At 41.5% G+C, this 18,779-nt stretch overlaps 1 protein-coding gene across 8 annotated transcripts in view; it reads left to right on the top strand.

The window, feature by feature from the left end:
• Positions 1 to 18,779, top strand: part of FRY (FRY microtubule binding protein) — a 458,299-nt gene that overhangs the window by 375,796 nt on the left and 63,724 nt on the right. For all 8 annotated transcript variants that reach the window (XR_004031657.1, XR_004031658.1, XM_030818558.1 and 5 more), the window contains 7 exons: positions 2,325 to 2,407; positions 7,822 to 7,972; positions 8,519 to 8,622; positions 9,375 to 9,560; positions 12,052 to 12,250; positions 14,691 to 14,812; positions 18,029 to 18,216. Coding sequence is in view for 6 of the 8 variants with exons in the window: in XM_030818558.1 (XP_030674418.1) it covers positions 2,325 to 2,407; positions 7,822 to 7,972; positions 8,519 to 8,622; positions 9,375 to 9,560; positions 12,052 to 12,250; positions 14,691 to 14,812; positions 18,029 to 18,216 (1,033 nt within the window). In the remaining 2 variants the exon portion in view is untranslated. The remainder of the gene's footprint in view (positions 1 to 2,324; positions 2,408 to 7,821; positions 7,973 to 8,518; positions 8,623 to 9,374; positions 9,561 to 12,051; positions 12,251 to 14,690; positions 14,813 to 18,028; positions 18,217 to 18,779) is intronic.

The raw sequence follows: 18,779 nt of genomic DNA, 5'->3' as shown, positions 1-18,779 counted from the left end.
CTCCACCCAGCACCCCTTTAAATCCAACTCAAAAGGGAAAAGAAATGAGTTGTCATCCATCCCGTAGTTCTTCCGGGTCCAGGCCCTCCAGGGCACAATTTTAAACCCGACATAGAGCACAGTTCATGGTAGCTGGAAGTGCTGTGGTGCTCTCCACCCGACGGAAACCTGCAGATGTGCCATTTTTTCATCACCCTGCTTTGGTTCCTTTCTGAATGATGCCTGGGCTTAGCAGATCTGTTTATCACTTTGCATTTATCAGCCTAAATATGATTAAAGAACTTCTTCAGAAGGTAATAAGTTTGTCCTTTTTCCAATTTATTTTCATAAATACCAATCTGATTTAGTTGGCCAATTTGTATGAAACTAAGCCAGTGTCTTAGATATTCTGTTCTTATAGATTCACGAATGCCCAAAAGATATAACAGTGAAGAAGGTTTGAGGTATGAAGTTACTGGGGAAAAGATAGCTGTCAGGATGGGGGAAATGCTGTTGCAAATATCTAAGAAGTGAATAAAACCAAGCTCATTACAGTACATTTCTGTAATTCAGCAAATCCAAATCACTGATGCAGTGCCCTAAGGTTGTGCACCTGGGACAAGATGGGCATCTTAATGGCACATCCAGGACTTTTTGCTGAAATGTTACTCTTTCTCCACACATTAGTGAGGACAGCAATAGCCCTGCACCTTCCAGTGTCCCCAAAAGAAATAGAGTATTGATCTGTTATGAGTTAAGTCAGAATACCCGGTGAGTAATGTAGAGGGACACACCTATTTTGGCTTGAGTTTTCCAGGTATTTCTAGATAGCCTTAGTTCTTTGTTTTGGCTACATATATATTAAGTTGATAAAACCTGCTGTGTATCATTTTATATAAAATAAATATAGACATACCATTTTGCCCACACTACCCCTGAACCACACCCTTGCCCTACCTTGTAGGCCTCTGTTTGAGAAATATGCTATTGATTTCTTTCTAGAAATCCTAGGTAGAAGCATAATAACTAATACCTTATAGTCAGACAGTATCTTGCAGTTTTGGAAACACTCTCAAACATCCTTTCTTTTGATCCCCCAAACAACCCTAATTAAATAAAAGACAGAGTATTATTATGATGCCCTTTTTGCAATTGTGGATACAAGTTCCCCAGGGAGGTAGAAGCCTTGGTCATGGTTACAGAGCTAGTGAGAGAGAGCTCAGCCTTAAAGCTCCGTGTTCCACACAGGGAGTTGGCGTGGCACTGAAGGCCTCCTGCACTGCCACCTCCCTGTGGTCAACACTAGACAAGGTGTATAACTTCGCCTCCCCTCAGTTTCCTCATTGTAGAATAAATAATGCTTATCTCAAAGATGAGTGAGCAAGATTAAATAAGAGGATGTCTATGAATTACTATACTTCAACATTTTTATTTTCTTTTTTGTTGTTGTTTTGTTTTTGATTTGTTTGTTTTTGGTAGGGGTTACTTCTTAACAAGCCACAAGAGAGACCAGACCAAAGAGTCCTTCTGGTTACATCAATCCCCAACTAGGACCTTTCCCTGAACACTCTCAAACTATTTTAAGAGAAACTTTAATGCTGGGTAAAGTCCAAGATTTATTATAAAGCTATTTTTGTGTATTTCCCATTCTATGTACTTTCAGTTGTTTAATCATTCGGGAAATATTTGTTGACCACCTACTGTGGTTCAGGCTATGTAAATAAGGGAATCATGTTATTCAGTATCATGCCCGTTTTCTTTCCAAAGCAAATGTTACCATTTTCTAGTTCAATTGAAATATTAGGCTTAAAATTTTTATCTTTTCAAGGTTTGGACTTGTGCTTATGAGCAAGAGTGACCACTGACCCTCTCAAGGAAACAAGAAATGTTTGGGGTACAATTTTTACAGCATTCCTTTAAGAAAAGCACCATTGGCAACTAGCAGCTGAAAAACCAACCGCTAAACCATAGTGTCAGTTTATGAGTAAGAGCATAGGCCGGGCACAGTGGCTCACGCCTGTAATCCCAGCACTTTGGGAGGTCGAAGCAGGCAGATCACGAGGTCAGGAAATCGAGACCAGCCTGGCTAACATGGTGAAACCCTGTCTCTACTAAAAATACAAAAATTAGCTAGGTGTGGTGGTGCACACCTGTAATCCCAGCTACTTGAGAGGCCGAGGCAGGAGAATCGCTTGAACTTGGAAGGCGGAGATTGCAGTGAGCCAAGATCGCACCACTGTAGTGCAGCCTGGTGACAGAGTGAGACTCCAACTCAAAAAAAAAAAAAAAAAAAGCACACATGCACACATGTTAATATTTCATTCCGGTTGTTCTTGTATTTGAAGGTTTAGTAATGTCATCAGAGCCCACACTCGCCTCGAGTCAAGATACAGCAATAGCTCTGGAGGATCCTATGATGAAGATAAAAGTAAGTACCAACAGGCTGTGGACTTTCAGACAGAACGCAAGTGGTCAGAGGATGGAAAATGAGTGTTCTGATTGTTCTTGGTCTGATTACTAAAAGGGCCTATAGATATTAAGTAACCATTTAATCCACCTATGCAGATGAGCATAGAGTCAGCATCCTCAAAAGTTAAAAAAAAAAAAAACCATGGACAAATCAAAATTATAAAAATTCAAACTACCATCCACTCCTGTGTTTATATATATATATATATATTTTTTTTTTGGAGACGGAGTCTCGCTTTGTCGCCCAGGCTGGAGTGCAGTGGCACCATCTTGGCTCACTGCAAGCTCCGCCTTCCGGGTTCACGTCATGTTCCTGCCTCAGCCTCACCAGTAGTTGGGACTACAGGCACCCGCCACCACACCCGGCTAATTTTTTGTATTTTTTAGTAGAGACGGGGTTTCACCGTGTTAACCAGGATGGTCTCGATCTCCTGACCTCGTGATCCGCCCACCTCAGCCTCCCAAAGTGCTGGGATTACAGGCGGGAGCCACCGCGCCCGGCCGTGTTTTTATATTCTTGACATTTTTTGTTGGTGATGCATGTGGGGAAAATACACTAAGTCATAGTCCCGTTAGAAAACAAATGTTGTTGGCCGGGCGCGGTGGCTCACGCCTGTAATCCCAGCTCTTTGGGAGGCCGAGGCGGGCGGATCATGAGGTCAGGAGATCGAGACCATCCTGGCTAACACGGTGAAACCCCGTCTCTACTAAAAAATACAAAAAATTAGCCAGGCACGGTAGCGGGTGCCTGTAGTCCCAGCTACTCGGGAGGCTGAGGCAGGAGAATGGCATAAACCCGGGAGGCAGAGCTTGCAGTGAGCCGAGATCGCACCACTGCACTGTAGCCTCGGCGAAAACAAATGTTGCGGTTCAGTTTTTCTACCTATCTTGTGAGTGGGTTTAACCTTGAAGATTTGAAAGTCTGCTCACTCAGGATAGGATCTGTTCCTATGTTGAATTTCTCAATGGCATAGTCTCCATAGCCTAATGAAAACCTTGCTAACCTGGGAGTTAGCTTTGTGACAGGAATTTCTTCTGGTAGTTGGGAAAACCAAAAAGGTCAGTGCATTTACCGATTTTGTTTAAGCCCTGGACAGCTTCTGTAGATATTGAGCAGATACAGAGTATTAGTTGGTCACAAGTTACAGAAATTCTGAAACCAAAGAATGCTCACAGTGACATTTTAGATTTGCTAAGGAAATCATTATCTTGTGGGATTTATTCTTTTTTGTCAGAAATTGTAAATATACTGACATTTCATGAGTTAAGTTCATTTTGTAAGTTGGTGCTTTGAATTGTTGTTTTGAATTGTTTTGTTTTTACAGAAATGTGCAATGTCAGGTAAGAACTAGATAGTTCCAATAAGGCCACATTTCAGCTACCCTTATTCTACTTCTGAATGCACAGACAGGCAGTTCTCTACCATTAAAATACTGATGGAAGGCGTGTCTAAAATCCATATGTAATTATCATGCTCTAACGTAGGTTAAGTTTCAGCTATGTCCCTATAAAACCTTCACTAGAGCTGTCAATAGGAAGTAAAATAAAGCTGTTTGTGTTTTCCTTCCTTTGTGTGTCCCCTTAGGGGATTGTACCATCCACACACTGAATAGTCAAATCTCAGTACCATAGGTCGTTACTTCTAGAAGGCACCAGATTTTAGAGATGAGGAAAGTAGTACTTGAGAAATGGAGAGTTGGTTCAAGAAAAGTCTGGTTACTGTGGCAATATCTGGTAACCCAAAGTTTGAGGACAGAAAAATTTAAGTTTAGGCCACCTTAATTCCTCTCAGCACATTTTGGCTGGTTGGATATATATCTGAAAACATCACTGAAACAAAGAATAACATATCCTTTCCTAACAGAAATCTCACAATTTACTTTTTAATTCTTCAATATTCTCCCTTTTTGTTTCCCTTTCAAGTTTTATTGAAGAGTAGCTAGTACCTAGCAGTACATTTGGCAACTGACTTATCCTGGATGATTATCTGAGAAGTTAATTTGCTGCAAGTAAGTTACTTGTAGGTAATTTGCTGAGAGTTAGAACCGAGATGAGTTACTAGTGCACCTGCTTTAAATTTTTTCCAGGCTAAAATTGTTGTGGCCAAGCTTCATGGCATAGAATTATAGGGTTCTGGTTGCTCACTTGTCAGTGTATTAGAAAAAGCCAGTAGTCACTCTTCCTGAGGGAAGTCCTGACCTTTTCCACTGAAACCCTCTTAGCCACAACCCATGAGAAGTAGGGTGTTCTTGGTTCTGGTTTTCTGATGCCTGTCTTCGTTCAGAGCCTCAGTTGTCACAACAGGAAGACACCCCTCCACCAGCTCTGTAAATGTTAAGGCCAGCATTCTACAGTGGGCCAGCAGCATCAAATCAACGACTTCGCACTACCTTGCAGAAGTGAAGGAAAGAAAAATTATGTTGTTATCAAATTGCCTAAAGACGACGTAGTATGTTCTTCCTCTTAATACATAAACTGATCCCAGGAATAAACCAACTGGTCTGCAGCCAAATACCTGGGTTAAATCCTGTGCCCACCTGTATTGCTCTTCTTAAATGCTGCTGGCCTGCTTTGGGAGCATGATAAGAAATAAACGTGAAAAGTGTTGCTGTACTTATTTTATTTTATTTTTATTATTGTTTCTGAGACAGGGTCTCACCGGTAGCCCAGGCTATAGTGCAATGTCACGATCTTGGCTCACTGCAGCCTCTACCTCCGGGGTGCAAGCAATTCTGCTGCGTCAGCCACCCTAGTAGCTGGGACTACAGGTGTGCGCCACCACACCTAGCTAATTTTTGTATTTTTAGTAGAGACAGGGTTTCACCATGTTGGCCACGCTGGTCTTGAACTCCTGACCTCAAGTGATCCACCCACCTGGGCCTTCCAAAATGCTGGGATTACAGGCATGAGCCACCACGCCTGGCCTATACTTACTTTAAAGATAATATTGTGAAGTTCATTCATTCAACAAATATTTATTGATCCTTTACCACGTGCCAGGCACCATTGTAGGTAGTAGGGAAAAAACAACAGAACAGAAGAAGTCCCCACTCTCCTGGAGCTTACATTAGAGTTGGGGAGGGAGGTGGTGCTGGTGAATTGGTGATCATCCATGGGTGGAGGGGGAGGGACTAAAGCAGGGCAAGCAGGGTAAAAAGTGATTGGGGTTGGGAGTCAATTTAAATAGAGTAGTCAAGGAAAGCTGCTGTAATAAAGTGATATTAGGGCAGAGACTTGAATGAAGCAAAGAAGTGAGCCATACAACTGTCTGCAGATGACCATCCCAGCCATAGGGAGCAGCAGATACAAGGGCCGTGAGGCTGTATGGGGCCCAGCCTGATCACAGAACAGCAAGGAAGCTAGGATGAGTGGGGTGGGGTGAGCAAGGGTGCGCTGGTAGAAGATAAGCCAGGAGAGGAACATGGAGGGGGAAGACCTTGTAAGGCCTTAAAGGCCACGGGTGTGGATTTGTGGAGAGCCAGTGGAGGGTGTTGAGCAGAGAAAGAGACACTACTGAACTTGTTTTAAAAGAATTGGTTTGTCTGCTCTGTGGAACATAGACCTCAAGTGATCTACCCGCCACGGCCTCCCAAAGTGCTCGGATTACAGGGGTGAGCTACCGCGACCAGCCAAAATTGTGCTTTACTGAGATGAGGAAGACGACAGGACAAGGATGGAAGCAGTGAGACAGTTAAGGAGGCTATTGCAGTGGCCCATGCAAGAGAGGATGGTGGCTTAGTCTAGAAGTAGTGGTGAAGGTGGAGAACAGTGCTCAGATTCTGGAGATGTTTTGAGGGCACAGCTCTCTGAATATGTGGATGACAAGTTACTGAACCTCACTTTCTTCTCTACAAAATGGGGATAAAATAGATACCTATTATTGGGCCATTAATATGTGAAATGCATAGGCCAGTGCCTGGCGTCAAGTAAGCCCTCTGTGCTAGTTCCTAATGTCATGATTTTTATTATTATTGTTATCGTCATCATCACTGTGATTATTATTTGAGTATGGGATATGAGGGGAAAGTCAGGGATGACTTTAAGTCTCTTGTCCTGAGCAAACTGGAAATATGAAATTGTGTTTTTTTTTTTGAGACAGAGTCTTGCTGTGTCACCCAGGCTGGAGTGCAGTGGTATGATCTCGGCTCACTGCAACCTCCACCTCCTGGGTTCAAACGATTCTCCTGCCTCAGCCTCCTGTTTAGCTGGGATTATTACAGGCGTGTACCACCACCCCCGGCTAATTTTTTGTATTTTTAGTAGAGATGGGGTTTCTCCATATTGGCCAGGCTGGTCTCAAACTCCTGACCTCAAGTAATCTACCCGTCTTGGCCTCCCAAAGTGCTAGGATTACAGGGGTGAGCTACCGCGACCAGGCCAAACTTTGCTTTATTGAGATGAGGAAGACTGGAAGAGCAAATTTTCATAGAGATGGGAATTCAACACGATTTAATGTTTTTCTTTTTGTATATCTGTATTCTGCTTTGCTTTATAATGAATAATTATAAATTAGTTACCAAGTAATAACTATTCAAGTAGTACCCAAACAAGTAATTCTAACCCATTTGATCATGTAATTCATACTCACCAAATGAAATCGTTGGAAAGTTATTTCTGGCCAGGCACTCACACCTGTAATCCCAAAACTTTGGGAGGCCAAGGTGGGAGGATCACTTGAGTCCAGGAGTTCGAGACCAGCATGAGCAACATGTTGAGACCCCATCTATTTAAAATAATAACTATAATTTTTTAATTAGCCAGGTGTGGTGGCACATGCCTATAATCCCAGCTACTTGGGAGGCTAAGACAGGAGGATCTCTTGAGCCCCAGAATTTGAAGCTGCAGTGAGTTGTTTTTGTTTTTCAAACAGAGTCTCACTCTGTCGCCCAGACTGGAGTGCAGTGGCATGATCTCGGTCCACTGCAGCTTCCACCTCCCAGGTTCAAGCGATTCTCCTGCTTCAGCCTCCCAAGTAGCTGGGATTACAGGCACGTGCCATCATGCCCGGCTATTGTGTGTGTGTGTGTGTGTGTGTGTGTGTGTGTGTGTGTGTTTTTAGTAGAGGTGGGGTTTTGCCATGTTGGCCAGGCTGGTTTTGAACTCCTGACCTCAGGTAATCCACCCACCTCAGCCTCCCAAAGTGCTGGGATTACAGGCATGAGCCACTGTAACCAGCCCTGCAGTGAGTTTTGATCAATCCAATGCACTCCAGCCTGGGTGCCAGCGAGACCCTGTCCCTAAAAAAAAACTTTTTAATGAAAAATAAAGTTATTTTTACAAGCATACATTTTTAAAATTTATTCTGAAAACATCAAGTAGAGAAAACAAGTCTCTCCCTGAAAATAAAGCACAGTTGTCTTTCTCACCCTCCAGATGATCCAATTTCTCCCTACACGGGCTGGTTGCTGACTATTACAGAGACCAAGCAGCCGCAGCCCTTACCGATGCCTTGTACTGGAGGATGCTGGGCCCCCCTGGTTGACTATCTCCCGGAGACCATCACTCCCCGGGGGCCACTCCACAGGTGAGCAGCGTGTGTGGGGAGAAGGAAACCTTAGCTTTGACTGGACTTTTCTACCTATGACAAGAGAAAAACCTAGTCCAGGTCCCACCACATTAAATTATCTTATCCATCAGTGGGATCTTGCCTGATTTGACTGCCAACTTCCAGCATATTAGCAGAGTTTGGTCAAATGTTAATCAACATTCAAAGCTGCCTGTGACCTTTGAATTTCTCCTTGATGTAATCTGGATATGGGCATGCATTCTGTGATGCTTTTTAGACTGTAAGCAACTTGATGAGAGGGACCTTGTCTTTGATTTTTCTTCATCCCTTAGCTCTTATTGCCTAGTGGCTAGAGACTCTTCTTTATGTGATTAGCTCAACCAATGTTTCTTCTTGTTGTGGAGCTCTATGCTGCGTTACAAGTTAAACTCTATTTCCCTCGAATAAGAGCCTTATGTAATGTTTTAAAAACACTTAAGAGTTATATTGTACTGTAACTTAATGATCTACTAGTATTTCCATCCCCTTCAGAAGTTGCATTAATTTCATTATTTCATTGATTAGGTGCAATATTGCTGTAATTTTTATGACTGAAATGGTGGTGGATCACAGTGTACGAGAAGATTGGGCGCTTCATCTACCATTATTACTTCATGCTGTCTTCTTAGGTAAGACTGGATCTAAAAGGCATTCTAGCCAATCGGGTTAAAAATATACAGAAGTAATTCATAGAGATTTCCTTTCACGTTGACATCCTGTTTGAGTCATTTTGGGAATATTTGATCTCCACCATTTTTCATTGCCCTTTTGTGACATCTGCTCTGAAATGTCAGCTACTTGGTCACTGTTTGAAATTGCTCTATTTCTACCATGTAAATACAGTGGTTTCTCACTAGTGCCACATCTACAAAGATATCCAAAATAAGTTGGGCCTTTTTGAGAGTCTTGGGCTGAAGTGGTAAATTTGAAGCTATGAGACATAGTCAGCGTATAAAAAGAAAGGATATAGGACAGAGTGGGTCAAGTCCTGAGCTTTGTAGAGCAAAAATGGGAAGAGGAACCAGCCAGGGAAACTCAGAAATTCAGTTAGAAAGAGACTAATACAATCAGAATCTTTCAGTAACAGGGATATCCAAGGAAGAGAACATCTCAAGAAGAAGGAATGCTAACCACATCAAATGCTACAGAGAGGTCAAGAAAAGTTCATCTATCAGCATTTTATGAGAACATTTTACTTAAGAAATAAAGCATTTTATTTTTCCTAAGCCCAACTTCTGTATGTTGGTAACCCAAACAATAACAAAGAAAACTAAACATTCTTTTAAGATGTTCCTCCTGAGTATCCTGGAATCTTTACTATCCCTGGAATCTAAACGAGCTTAAGGTTTGTTTATACTTAGATTCTACTGTTTTTTTCCAGGTTTAGACCACTACCGGCCTGAAGTCTTTGAACACAGCAAAAAACTGCTTCTTCACCTCTTGATTGCCCTCTCTTGCAACAGCAATTTCCATTCCATTGCTTCCGTGCTCCTGCAGACCCGAGAGATGGGTGAAGCTAAGACTCTAACCGTGCAGCCAGCCTACCAACCTGAATATCTCTATACAGGTAACAGAGAAGGACTGATAGAGAGCCTAGGACAGTTACAAATGCAGAGATAACTAACTGTGGGTGCCAGTGGAGCCCAAGTTAGCTTCTCTCATGCTATGACCTCCAACTTTCCACGTGGTAAATCAACAGTGCAATAAATACACACCATTTCACTTGATGTGAACTTGCCTCTCAAAAGCTTTCTTTATTATTGAATATTTAAAATATATTTTTCCTGGTTATATATATGATTGCTGCCCCCATTGAATATGTTCTTCCTGATGCATTGGAAATGTAAGTGCCCACCGGCCAGGAGCAGCAGTCTAGAACACCAAAGGATGAGAACGCACAAAATAGTGACCCTTGCTACTGCCTGAGAGCAGGGCACAGCCAAGGTGCCAGATATATCACTTGTGTGCCTTCTAGTGCCCATGAAGGAATTTTCACTTTTGAATGACTGACCTTTTCCTTGAAGACACCATTAGTGGGAGCCTGTTAAAAACCATTGCTGTTTTGAAACAAAAAAAAATTCTTCTTAGAAATAGGAACAGATGGCATTAACTGAGTCAAAGACATTACTCTGCCATGTCGCGCCATTCATGAAAACGGGTAATAGTGGTTTTCATTTAGAACCAGAACATTTAAAATATCTTAAAATGATGATGAAGATTACCAATTAACAGAGTTCAGGGACTAATTATTTTTTTACCTATTTTACACATTGCATTGGCGCTAGCTATGGTGCGACATTTCACATGTCACTGTGTGCTTTCTGCATTACTGTGAAAAGGGTGCACCTTTTATTTATCACTTGTACCCACCAATGTATTGGCTTCTAACAGATGTTAACATAGCTGTTTGGAAAACAAATATGAAATCATCATTATCTCTGAGACCTAAGGCCTACTGACCTCAATTTAAGCACTTCACTTTGAACCAAGCTACACTTAATTGAAAATAACCTATCAATAGCCTCTTAGAAATACAAAACTCCCTTTGCTGTAGATGTTTAATTAAACGGAAGAGTTCTAGCTGCTCTAAGTCCTAAAGATAAGAATGTATTTTTTTAAATGTTAGGCAGAGAAAATTGTAATATCTGATAAGTTGTGTATATCTGTGTACATCAGTTTTGCATTTATTATACCAGTGATGTGGTATAAATGATTTAAAGTGAAGATTTACCAAAAACACATACAATATTCATAGGCAAGACAAACAGTAGATAGCTAAAGTGACTGGCTCTACAGGACACAGGGAATAGGTGTACAAAGATTATGGGAAATGTTCTTTTTTTATAAACATTTATTAAGCACCTAGTTTCAACTATGGTTGCTTTCAAATACACACTAAAAATGTGTGTGACAGAAATTATTGTCTTGACTTTATTATAATAGGACACTGAGATACAGAGAATTACATAAATTCCCTGAGGCTACACGGTAAGTGGCAGAAATGTTATTCAAACCCAGGACTCCTCACATCTAATTCAGTATATCTATCAGACACACACCAGCACTACATACTTTTTATGATTATTAAGTAGGGGAAAAGGGATAGTTGCATATATACATTTTCAAACCCACAGCCTACCCAGAGGTATAGAATGTCAACCAAGTATATAATGAAGAAACAGTATTTGCTTATGCCATATTTCTTTGAATACCATAAAACATATTCTATTAAAATATATCAATATACACATAATACTAAAGCTTCTGGGCACATTTACTCAAAAATATTATGTATAAGTAACCAGCCATTAAGTGACTGGTATCCTCAAACAGGGTATCATTTCACATGGTTTTTTTGTTTGTTTGTTTGTTTTTTTGAGACAGAATCTCGCTCTGTCTCCCAGGCTGGAGCGCAGTGGTGTGATCTCGGCTCACTGCAAACTCCACCCACTGGGTTCACGCCATTCTCCTGCCTCAGCCTCCCAAGTAGCTGGGACTACAGTTGCCCGCCACCACGCCCGGCTAATTTTTGTATTTTTGGTAGAGACAGGGTTTCACCATTCTAGCCAGGATGGTCTTGATCTCCTGACCTCGTGATTCGCCCGCCTTGGCCTCCCAAAGTGCTGGGATTATAGGCGTGAGCCACCGCGCCCGGCCCATTTCACATGTTTTAGAAGACTAATACCCACGAATCATTTATTAAGTGCACAGTTAGTAGATGAACTGTTACAGTTGAACTGGTCGTTTGCCTGGTCCATGCATGCATACAAACACACACACATACCTTTCTTTTATAGAAAGTATCAAATAGCAGAGTAGAAAGCAGCACATCACCTCCTATTCCCAAATACACACTCATTTACACAGCAGTGCAACTGATTTCCTAAACAAAGAAAAACTGTCAGTCTCATTTAATCATAGCCACAGCCAAAAGCAACCATTTTCTCCCCAGAATTTAAATAACTCCACACTTCTCTGCGCTCCTCTGTGGACCTCATTAAGCATGCTGACAAGCACACTGCCTAGTACATCCCTCCTTGACCTTCTTCTCCCACCAGGTGGCTTTGACTTCCTGAGAGAGGACCAGTCGTCCCCAGTGCCCGACTCAGGGCTTAGCTCAAGCTCCACCTCCTCCAGCATCAGTCTGGGAGGCAGCAGTGGAAACCTCCCACAGATGACCCAGGAGGTAGAAGATGTGGACACAGCTGCTGAAACAGACGAGAAGGCAAACAAGCTCATTGAGTTTCTGACGACCAGGTAATAAGGGGTTAGGAGTCCGCTGCTATTTGCAGGTTGGTCTTTTGGAAAATTGCCAACGCTTTAAACCACACAGATGGAAAAGTGATCCTGGGGTTCCAACAAAGTCCTGTTTCTCTTCTCAATTGCAACTGCTGGAGTCTGTGTGAACAGACACTGAGATACAGAGAATTACAATTTGTGAAAGGCAGACATCGGTAGCAGTTTCTGGATCCCACTGATGTGACAGTTGATGGGCAAGGGGATTTTGTAGATAATGATGATGCCGCAGATGGAGGCAGGAGGTGGTAGTGCCCCACAGTGAGCGTGCCTTTAGTCATCTATCAGAGTTGCCAGGGGTTAGTAGTTCTGAGACTTGGCAAAGAACATCACTCTGGAAATCAAGGATATTAGCCATGGTCAACCCAGAAGCAGCTGCCAAGGGGACCATTATCTGTTCATCTGGTCCAAAGAGTCATTTGTAAAAGGCAGTCAGAAACCAGAAACAATAGGAAGCATAATAGGAAAGGAATCAAACTAATAAATCAAAACCAAGAGAAACTGCAAGTGGTCCTGGTTAGGTCTTCTGGTTCTTCTCATTAACCATTTAGCTTGTAAGGCTTCAGGATTTCGAACACCCTGCGGTCTGGTAGTTGTGTAAAGCATGCTTGCCTGTGACTGGGTGCCATGCTCCCCTTTCTCAGTGAGTTAAGTCCTGGAAATCTAGTCTGTGTATGTGTTATCTAATATCTCACATGATCTTGCTTTCTTCAGCTAATGCATCAATTAATGCAAACAATAAAAAAAGAGTATTTTCTTTCCACAATTCATGATTCAGGTTATTTTGTGCAGCTCTCAACTTAATGTAGGATTTAATGTGCAGGAAGCTTAGGACAGGAGCTGATGGTGCCTACGTACAGTATGCCTGCACATACAGGGTACTTCAGAGACCCGCATGATTTGTGGAAAGGAAAAGTATTGTCACCACTCACCATCTGTCAGTACCACGTGTTTGGAATAACTCTTCTCTGAAATTCTCCTACCTGGCTCCATTCCATTCTTACTGTTGAAAACCAAGTAGATGACAGAGGCCATGTCTTCAGTTTGATTGTATGGTATTTGCAACTCGATGTGATCCTGATAAAAGCGTTACCTCTGCAAATGCTAGAATGTGAAAATTGAGTCCATGTCTAAATCTTTATTTCACTTAACATTTGATATCATTTTACTTAACAAACAAACATGTAGCACTTATGGTATGCCAAGCACTGTTCTGGTGAATTGGGAGGTTTTAATTTTGTAAATGAATTTAATTTAAAACATTTTAAAATGACTCTATAAATTAGATGTGTTTTGAGTATGCTGATAAGGTTTATAAGACTGAAATGTACTTCCAAAATAATTCATAAAATTGTTTAAAGTATTTTTTTAACTCACATTTTAAGTTCGAGGGTGCATGTGCAGGGTATGCAGGTTTGTTACATAGGTAAATGTGTGTCAAGGGGGTTTGTAGTACAGGCTATTTCATTTCACAGCCAGGTATTAAGCCCAGTATCCATTAGTTGTTTTTCCTGATCCTCTCTCTCTCCTACCCTCCGCCCTCCAGTAGGCCCCAGTGTGTGTTATTCTCCCCAATGTGTCCATGTGTTCTCATCATTCAGCTCCCACTTATAAGTGAGAACATGCGGTATTTGGTTGTCTGTTCCTGCGTTAGTTTGCTAAGGATGATAGCCTCCAGCTCCATCCATGTCCCTGCAAAGGATATAATCTTGTACCTTTTTATGGTGGCACAGTATTCCATGGTGTATATGTACCACATTTTCTTTATCCAATCTGTCATTGATGGGCATTTGGGTTGATTCCGTGTCTTTGCTATTGGAAATAGTGTTACAGTGAGCATATGCATGCATGTGTCTTTATAATAGAACAACGTATATTCCTTTGGGCATACACCCAGTAATGGAATTGCTGGGTCGAATGGTATTTCTGTCTCTGGGTCTTTGAGGAATCGCCACACTGTCTTCCACAATGGTTGAACTAATTTATACTCATACCAACAGTGTAAAAGCCTTCCTTTTTCTCCACAACCTTGCCAGCATCTATTATTTTTTGACTTTTTAATAATCACCATTCTGACTGGTGTGAGATGGTATCTCACTGTGGTTTTGATTTGCATTTCTCTAATGATCAGTGATGTTGAGCCTTTTTTATATAATTGTTGGCTGCATATATGTCTTCTTTTGAGAAGTGTCTGTTCATGTCCTTTGCCCACTTTTTAATGGGTTTTTTTTTCTTGTAAATTTGTTTAAGTTCCTTATAGATGCTGGGATTAGACCTTTGTCAGATGCATAGATTGCAAAAAATTTAAATATGTTATATGTTTGGAGTCAGGACTGTATGTATAGTTTTAAAAATGTAAAATGACAGTTATATTTTTGACATTTTGTGTGTTTTGTTTAAGGGCATTTGGTCCACTTTGGTGCCATGAAGACATCACACCTAAAAATCAAAATTCAAAGAGTGCTGAACAGCTCACTAATTTTCTACGTCACGTTGTATCTGTATTTAAAGATTCCAAATCAGGTACTTCATCTTATTTGCACAGATCCCTCTTTCAGCATTGTTCTGTAATGGACACTGTCTCTATATGATGATTACAGCGCCTTAGAGCGGTCCTGCACTCCACATCATAGCACGAGCGTATTCACAGGGGAGTTCTGAAGCTTGTTCAGATGCTGCCTAACTGCGTGGTATTTAATGCCGTGTATATTTGCGTTATGCTATCAAATAATTTTCCCGACATACTTGTTCTACTTCTTTCATTTACCTTACTAGAATTAAACTGTGCCTATAACATTTTCTTTAAAGAAGGCTATGAGGAATTAATCTCATTAATTGACTGACTCTCATCAGTCTGGTTAAATGGCTGGTTAAATGGTCAAACTGTTTTTTTTTTTTAATTGTGATAAAATGTTTCTGGCTTTAAAAGTTTTTGCTAACAATTCCTGTGCAAATGACAATTCAATATTCTAAATAGAGTGTGAGTCCTTTAGCATCATGATACTTAAGTGTTTGCCTTCTGCTGAATTCCTTCAGGTCCAAGTTGGCCTGGGCTGATTTGTGTGTGAAACTTAAATCTGGTTTCTCAACAAGTTGTAAAACCGTCTCTGCCTTTTTTTCCTCACACCAGGCTGGCAATATTAAATCCAGCTCCCTGGCTTTTCCAGCTGCTCTGATAATTAGCACATTTCCCAGTTTGAAACATTTTGGATTAGCCACATATCTTTTCATTATCAGAGGACACTTACTAAAAAACAAAAGATACTGACAGACCAAAATGGGAGAGTCATTGCTAGGAATAGACTTCCGTTTCTAGTTTTCAGTTTCCCCTTTGGAATTTGTTTAAAATATGAAGACCTCAAAAGCCAATTAATAATTGAACACAGCCCAAAGGAAGAAGTTTACTATTTGTATGTAAACCATTAATTAATCTAAAATCTTGGATTGAATGAAAATAATAAACATGAGAAAATATATAAATGCCTTATACTGGATTCTTGGAGGGTAATTCAGGCTGCATAAAGTCTAAGTCTTTTTGCACCTTGATCAATTTTTACTGATTCTGATTTCCTTGTACATCCCTGCTTTTGGCCTGTTTTCTCTATACATACACAATGTATTCCTGGAAATACTTGTGTTAGTCAGGGCGGCATAGCTGCTGTAACAAACAGCTCCCAGAGCTCAGAGGCTTAACACAACAGAAGATTATTCCTGGGTCCTGTAACAGTTCAGTGCAGGTGTTTGGCAGGTGGCCTTCCGCTAGGTGCTTCAGGACCCTCCAGCCTGAGGCTGTGCCACCCCCTAGGCTGAGGCCTCTGCTGGGCCCTCTGCAACCAGCCAGCAGGTGGAAGAAGAGAGAGTGAGAAGAGGATTCCTCAGGATGAGTTGACACCCCAGACTTAAATGGGGTATCCAGTGGGTTTCTTTCTACATTTCATGGGCCAGAACTCGGGTACCTGGGCACACCTAACTGCAAGGAAGACTGGGAAGTATAGATTCACTGTGTGGCTGGAAAGAAAAAGAAACCTTTTCCTTTTCTCACAGGACACTGTTGCAGTGATGGTGGAGTCTGAAGTCCTACTAGTACAGTTCTAGCCTTCAGGTTCATTGTGATTTAAATGGGCATTTGCTCATTTGAATCACATTTATCATTTGCCAGGGTACCTAACCTCCACACAGAAAATAGGTTCAGTAAACAAACCTTTATTTTGATAAACAAAATAAAGACATAAAAAGCTTTTTTTGAAGCATCATTCATAAGATACGAACAGCCTACATGGGTTTAATCCTATGTTTACTACCCTGAATGTGTCTGAAGTTAATTTTCCAGGGCCCTCTGTTTTCTCTGCAGGAACATTTTCTTGTATAATCTATTTGTCCCTAGGGTCAAGTAGCCAAGCTGCAGCTAAGAGCAATGACATTGAATTATCCCTTCTGGCCCACTTTCATGTAGCAGCCAAATGTGCTGCAGAGCCTCTGTGTCATAGAGACAGCCTAAGTCTCTGTTTCCATTCAGTCCTCCTACCCTTGTAGTCTGCTTTTCTCCCTGCAGAGAGGCACAACAAGTATATAATTTAATGACCTAGAATTCGGTCATGAGCGTTATCTTACATTTTCATTCCCATCTGATCAAATGGTTTTCTGATTACTGAGATTACCTTTGTACAATTGGAAAAACAAATATTCAGGCAAAAGTTTAAATTATGGCTGCCTTCTTCACAGTATCTACACTTCAATATCTGTATATCAATAAAGCAAAGACTTTGGCACAGACCTTAGTTGTGTTTTGAGTTGAATAGACCCACTAACAGCTTTCCTCTATTCTGAAATTTCCTCTACTCTAACAACCTTACAAAAAAAGGAGAGTATTCTATGTAAAAAAAAAAAAGTAGTATAGAAGAATAATATGTGAAAATAGCAGAGTAATAAATAAGAATACATTTGTGAACCTATGTTACGTTTCAGACACTATACTAGGCACTTTGTAAGTTGTTTAATTTTCACAACAACTGTATGAGACAAGTTAAAGATAAGGAAACAGGCTCATGGAGAACAAATTCCTTTCCCAGAGTTAGAAAGCCTCTAATTCAATACCAGGACCATCTTGTTCCAAAGCCTTTTTCTACTACACTATACCTCCCTAAGATTTTGTTTTTGTTTGTTTTTATTTTAAAATGAGGTGGGTGGAGTGGCACACACCTGTAATCCCAGCGACTCAGTAGGCTGAGGCAGGAGGATTCTTTGGGCCCAGGAGTTCAAGACCAGCCTGGGCAACAAAGAAAGACCCTGTTTCCAAAAAAAAAAAAAAAAAGCTCGACATGGTGGCTCATGCCTGTAATCCGAGCACTTTAGGAAGGCAAAGCAGGCAGATCACTTGAGCCCAGGAGTTCAAGACCAGCCTTGGCAACATAGTGAGACCCCATCTCTACAAAAAATAAAAAAACTATCCAGGCATGGTGGCACATGCTTGTAGTCTCAGCTACTTGGGAGGCTGAGGTGGGAGGATCACTAGAGCCCAGGAGGTAGAGGCTGCAGTGAGCCGTGATCATGCCACTGCACTCCAGCCTGGGCAGCAGAGTGAGACCCTGTCTCAAAAAGAGAAAAAAAAATGGTTGACTTGTAAATAAGTACCACTACAAGGTAGCCCTGTGCCGTTAGCCTGTTTTAAACTTAGAGGTAACTTTGATGCCGCAGAGCATGTAGAGTAGAGACCGACCTATTCTGTGGCTCTTACCCTAGGCTTCCATCTGGAGCACCAGCTGAGTGAAGTTGCATTGCAGACAGCACTCGCAAGCTCTTCAAGGCACTATGCTGGTCGTTCCTTCCAGATATTCCGGGCCCTCAAGCAACCTCTGTCAGCACATGCCTTATCTGACCTTCTCTCAAGATTGGTGGAGGTGATAGGAGAACATGGAGATGAGATTCAGGTATGGAAGGGAAGACCACTGAGCTCATAAAGGATGAGCTCTCTCATCTCAATGAGGTGTAAACGATTTTTGAGCCTTTCTTCTGTCAACAATTATTCCAGCCATCTGGACATGTACAATATATTTTTTCAATTTTAGAGGTTGACTTTTATATTTACAAAAATTATTCCAAGGAGCCTTGTTCTAGAAATTCAGTGGATATTATCTCTTTTATATAAGCCAACAACTGGAAATCCTCTGGTGGCTTCTTCTTTGTTGTTTTTGTGGTTGGTTTTATTTGGCAGGCGGCCAGGGGATTATTTTGTATAGTTTGGGGTTTCTGGCTGCCAACCTAGGATGCAGTTATACAGTCTCCCTACCCAGAGCAGGGACCTCCACTGTATCTGTGCAAAGCACTACCTCTCTCTGTATGGTTAGTCTCCAGTAGACTGAGAAGAGCTGAAGAAGGAATGGAGAGTGACAGCCACAAGGAGGCCCTCAAGATAGAGCTCAGAGATTGGGAAGCTGAACAGGTTGAGAGCTGCTGGCATTACAAGCTCTCTGGCTCTGGCCAAGTCCTTCTT

This window comes from Nomascus leucogenys, chromosome 9 (assembly GCF_006542625.1).
Source record: "Nomascus leucogenys isolate Asia chromosome 9, Asia_NLE_v1, whole genome shotgun sequence".
NCBI lineage: Eukaryota > Metazoa > Chordata > Mammalia > Primates > Hylobatidae > Nomascus > Nomascus leucogenys.
Note: the sequence above shows the minus strand (reverse complement) of the source record. Positions and strands in the feature narration are given on the sequence as shown.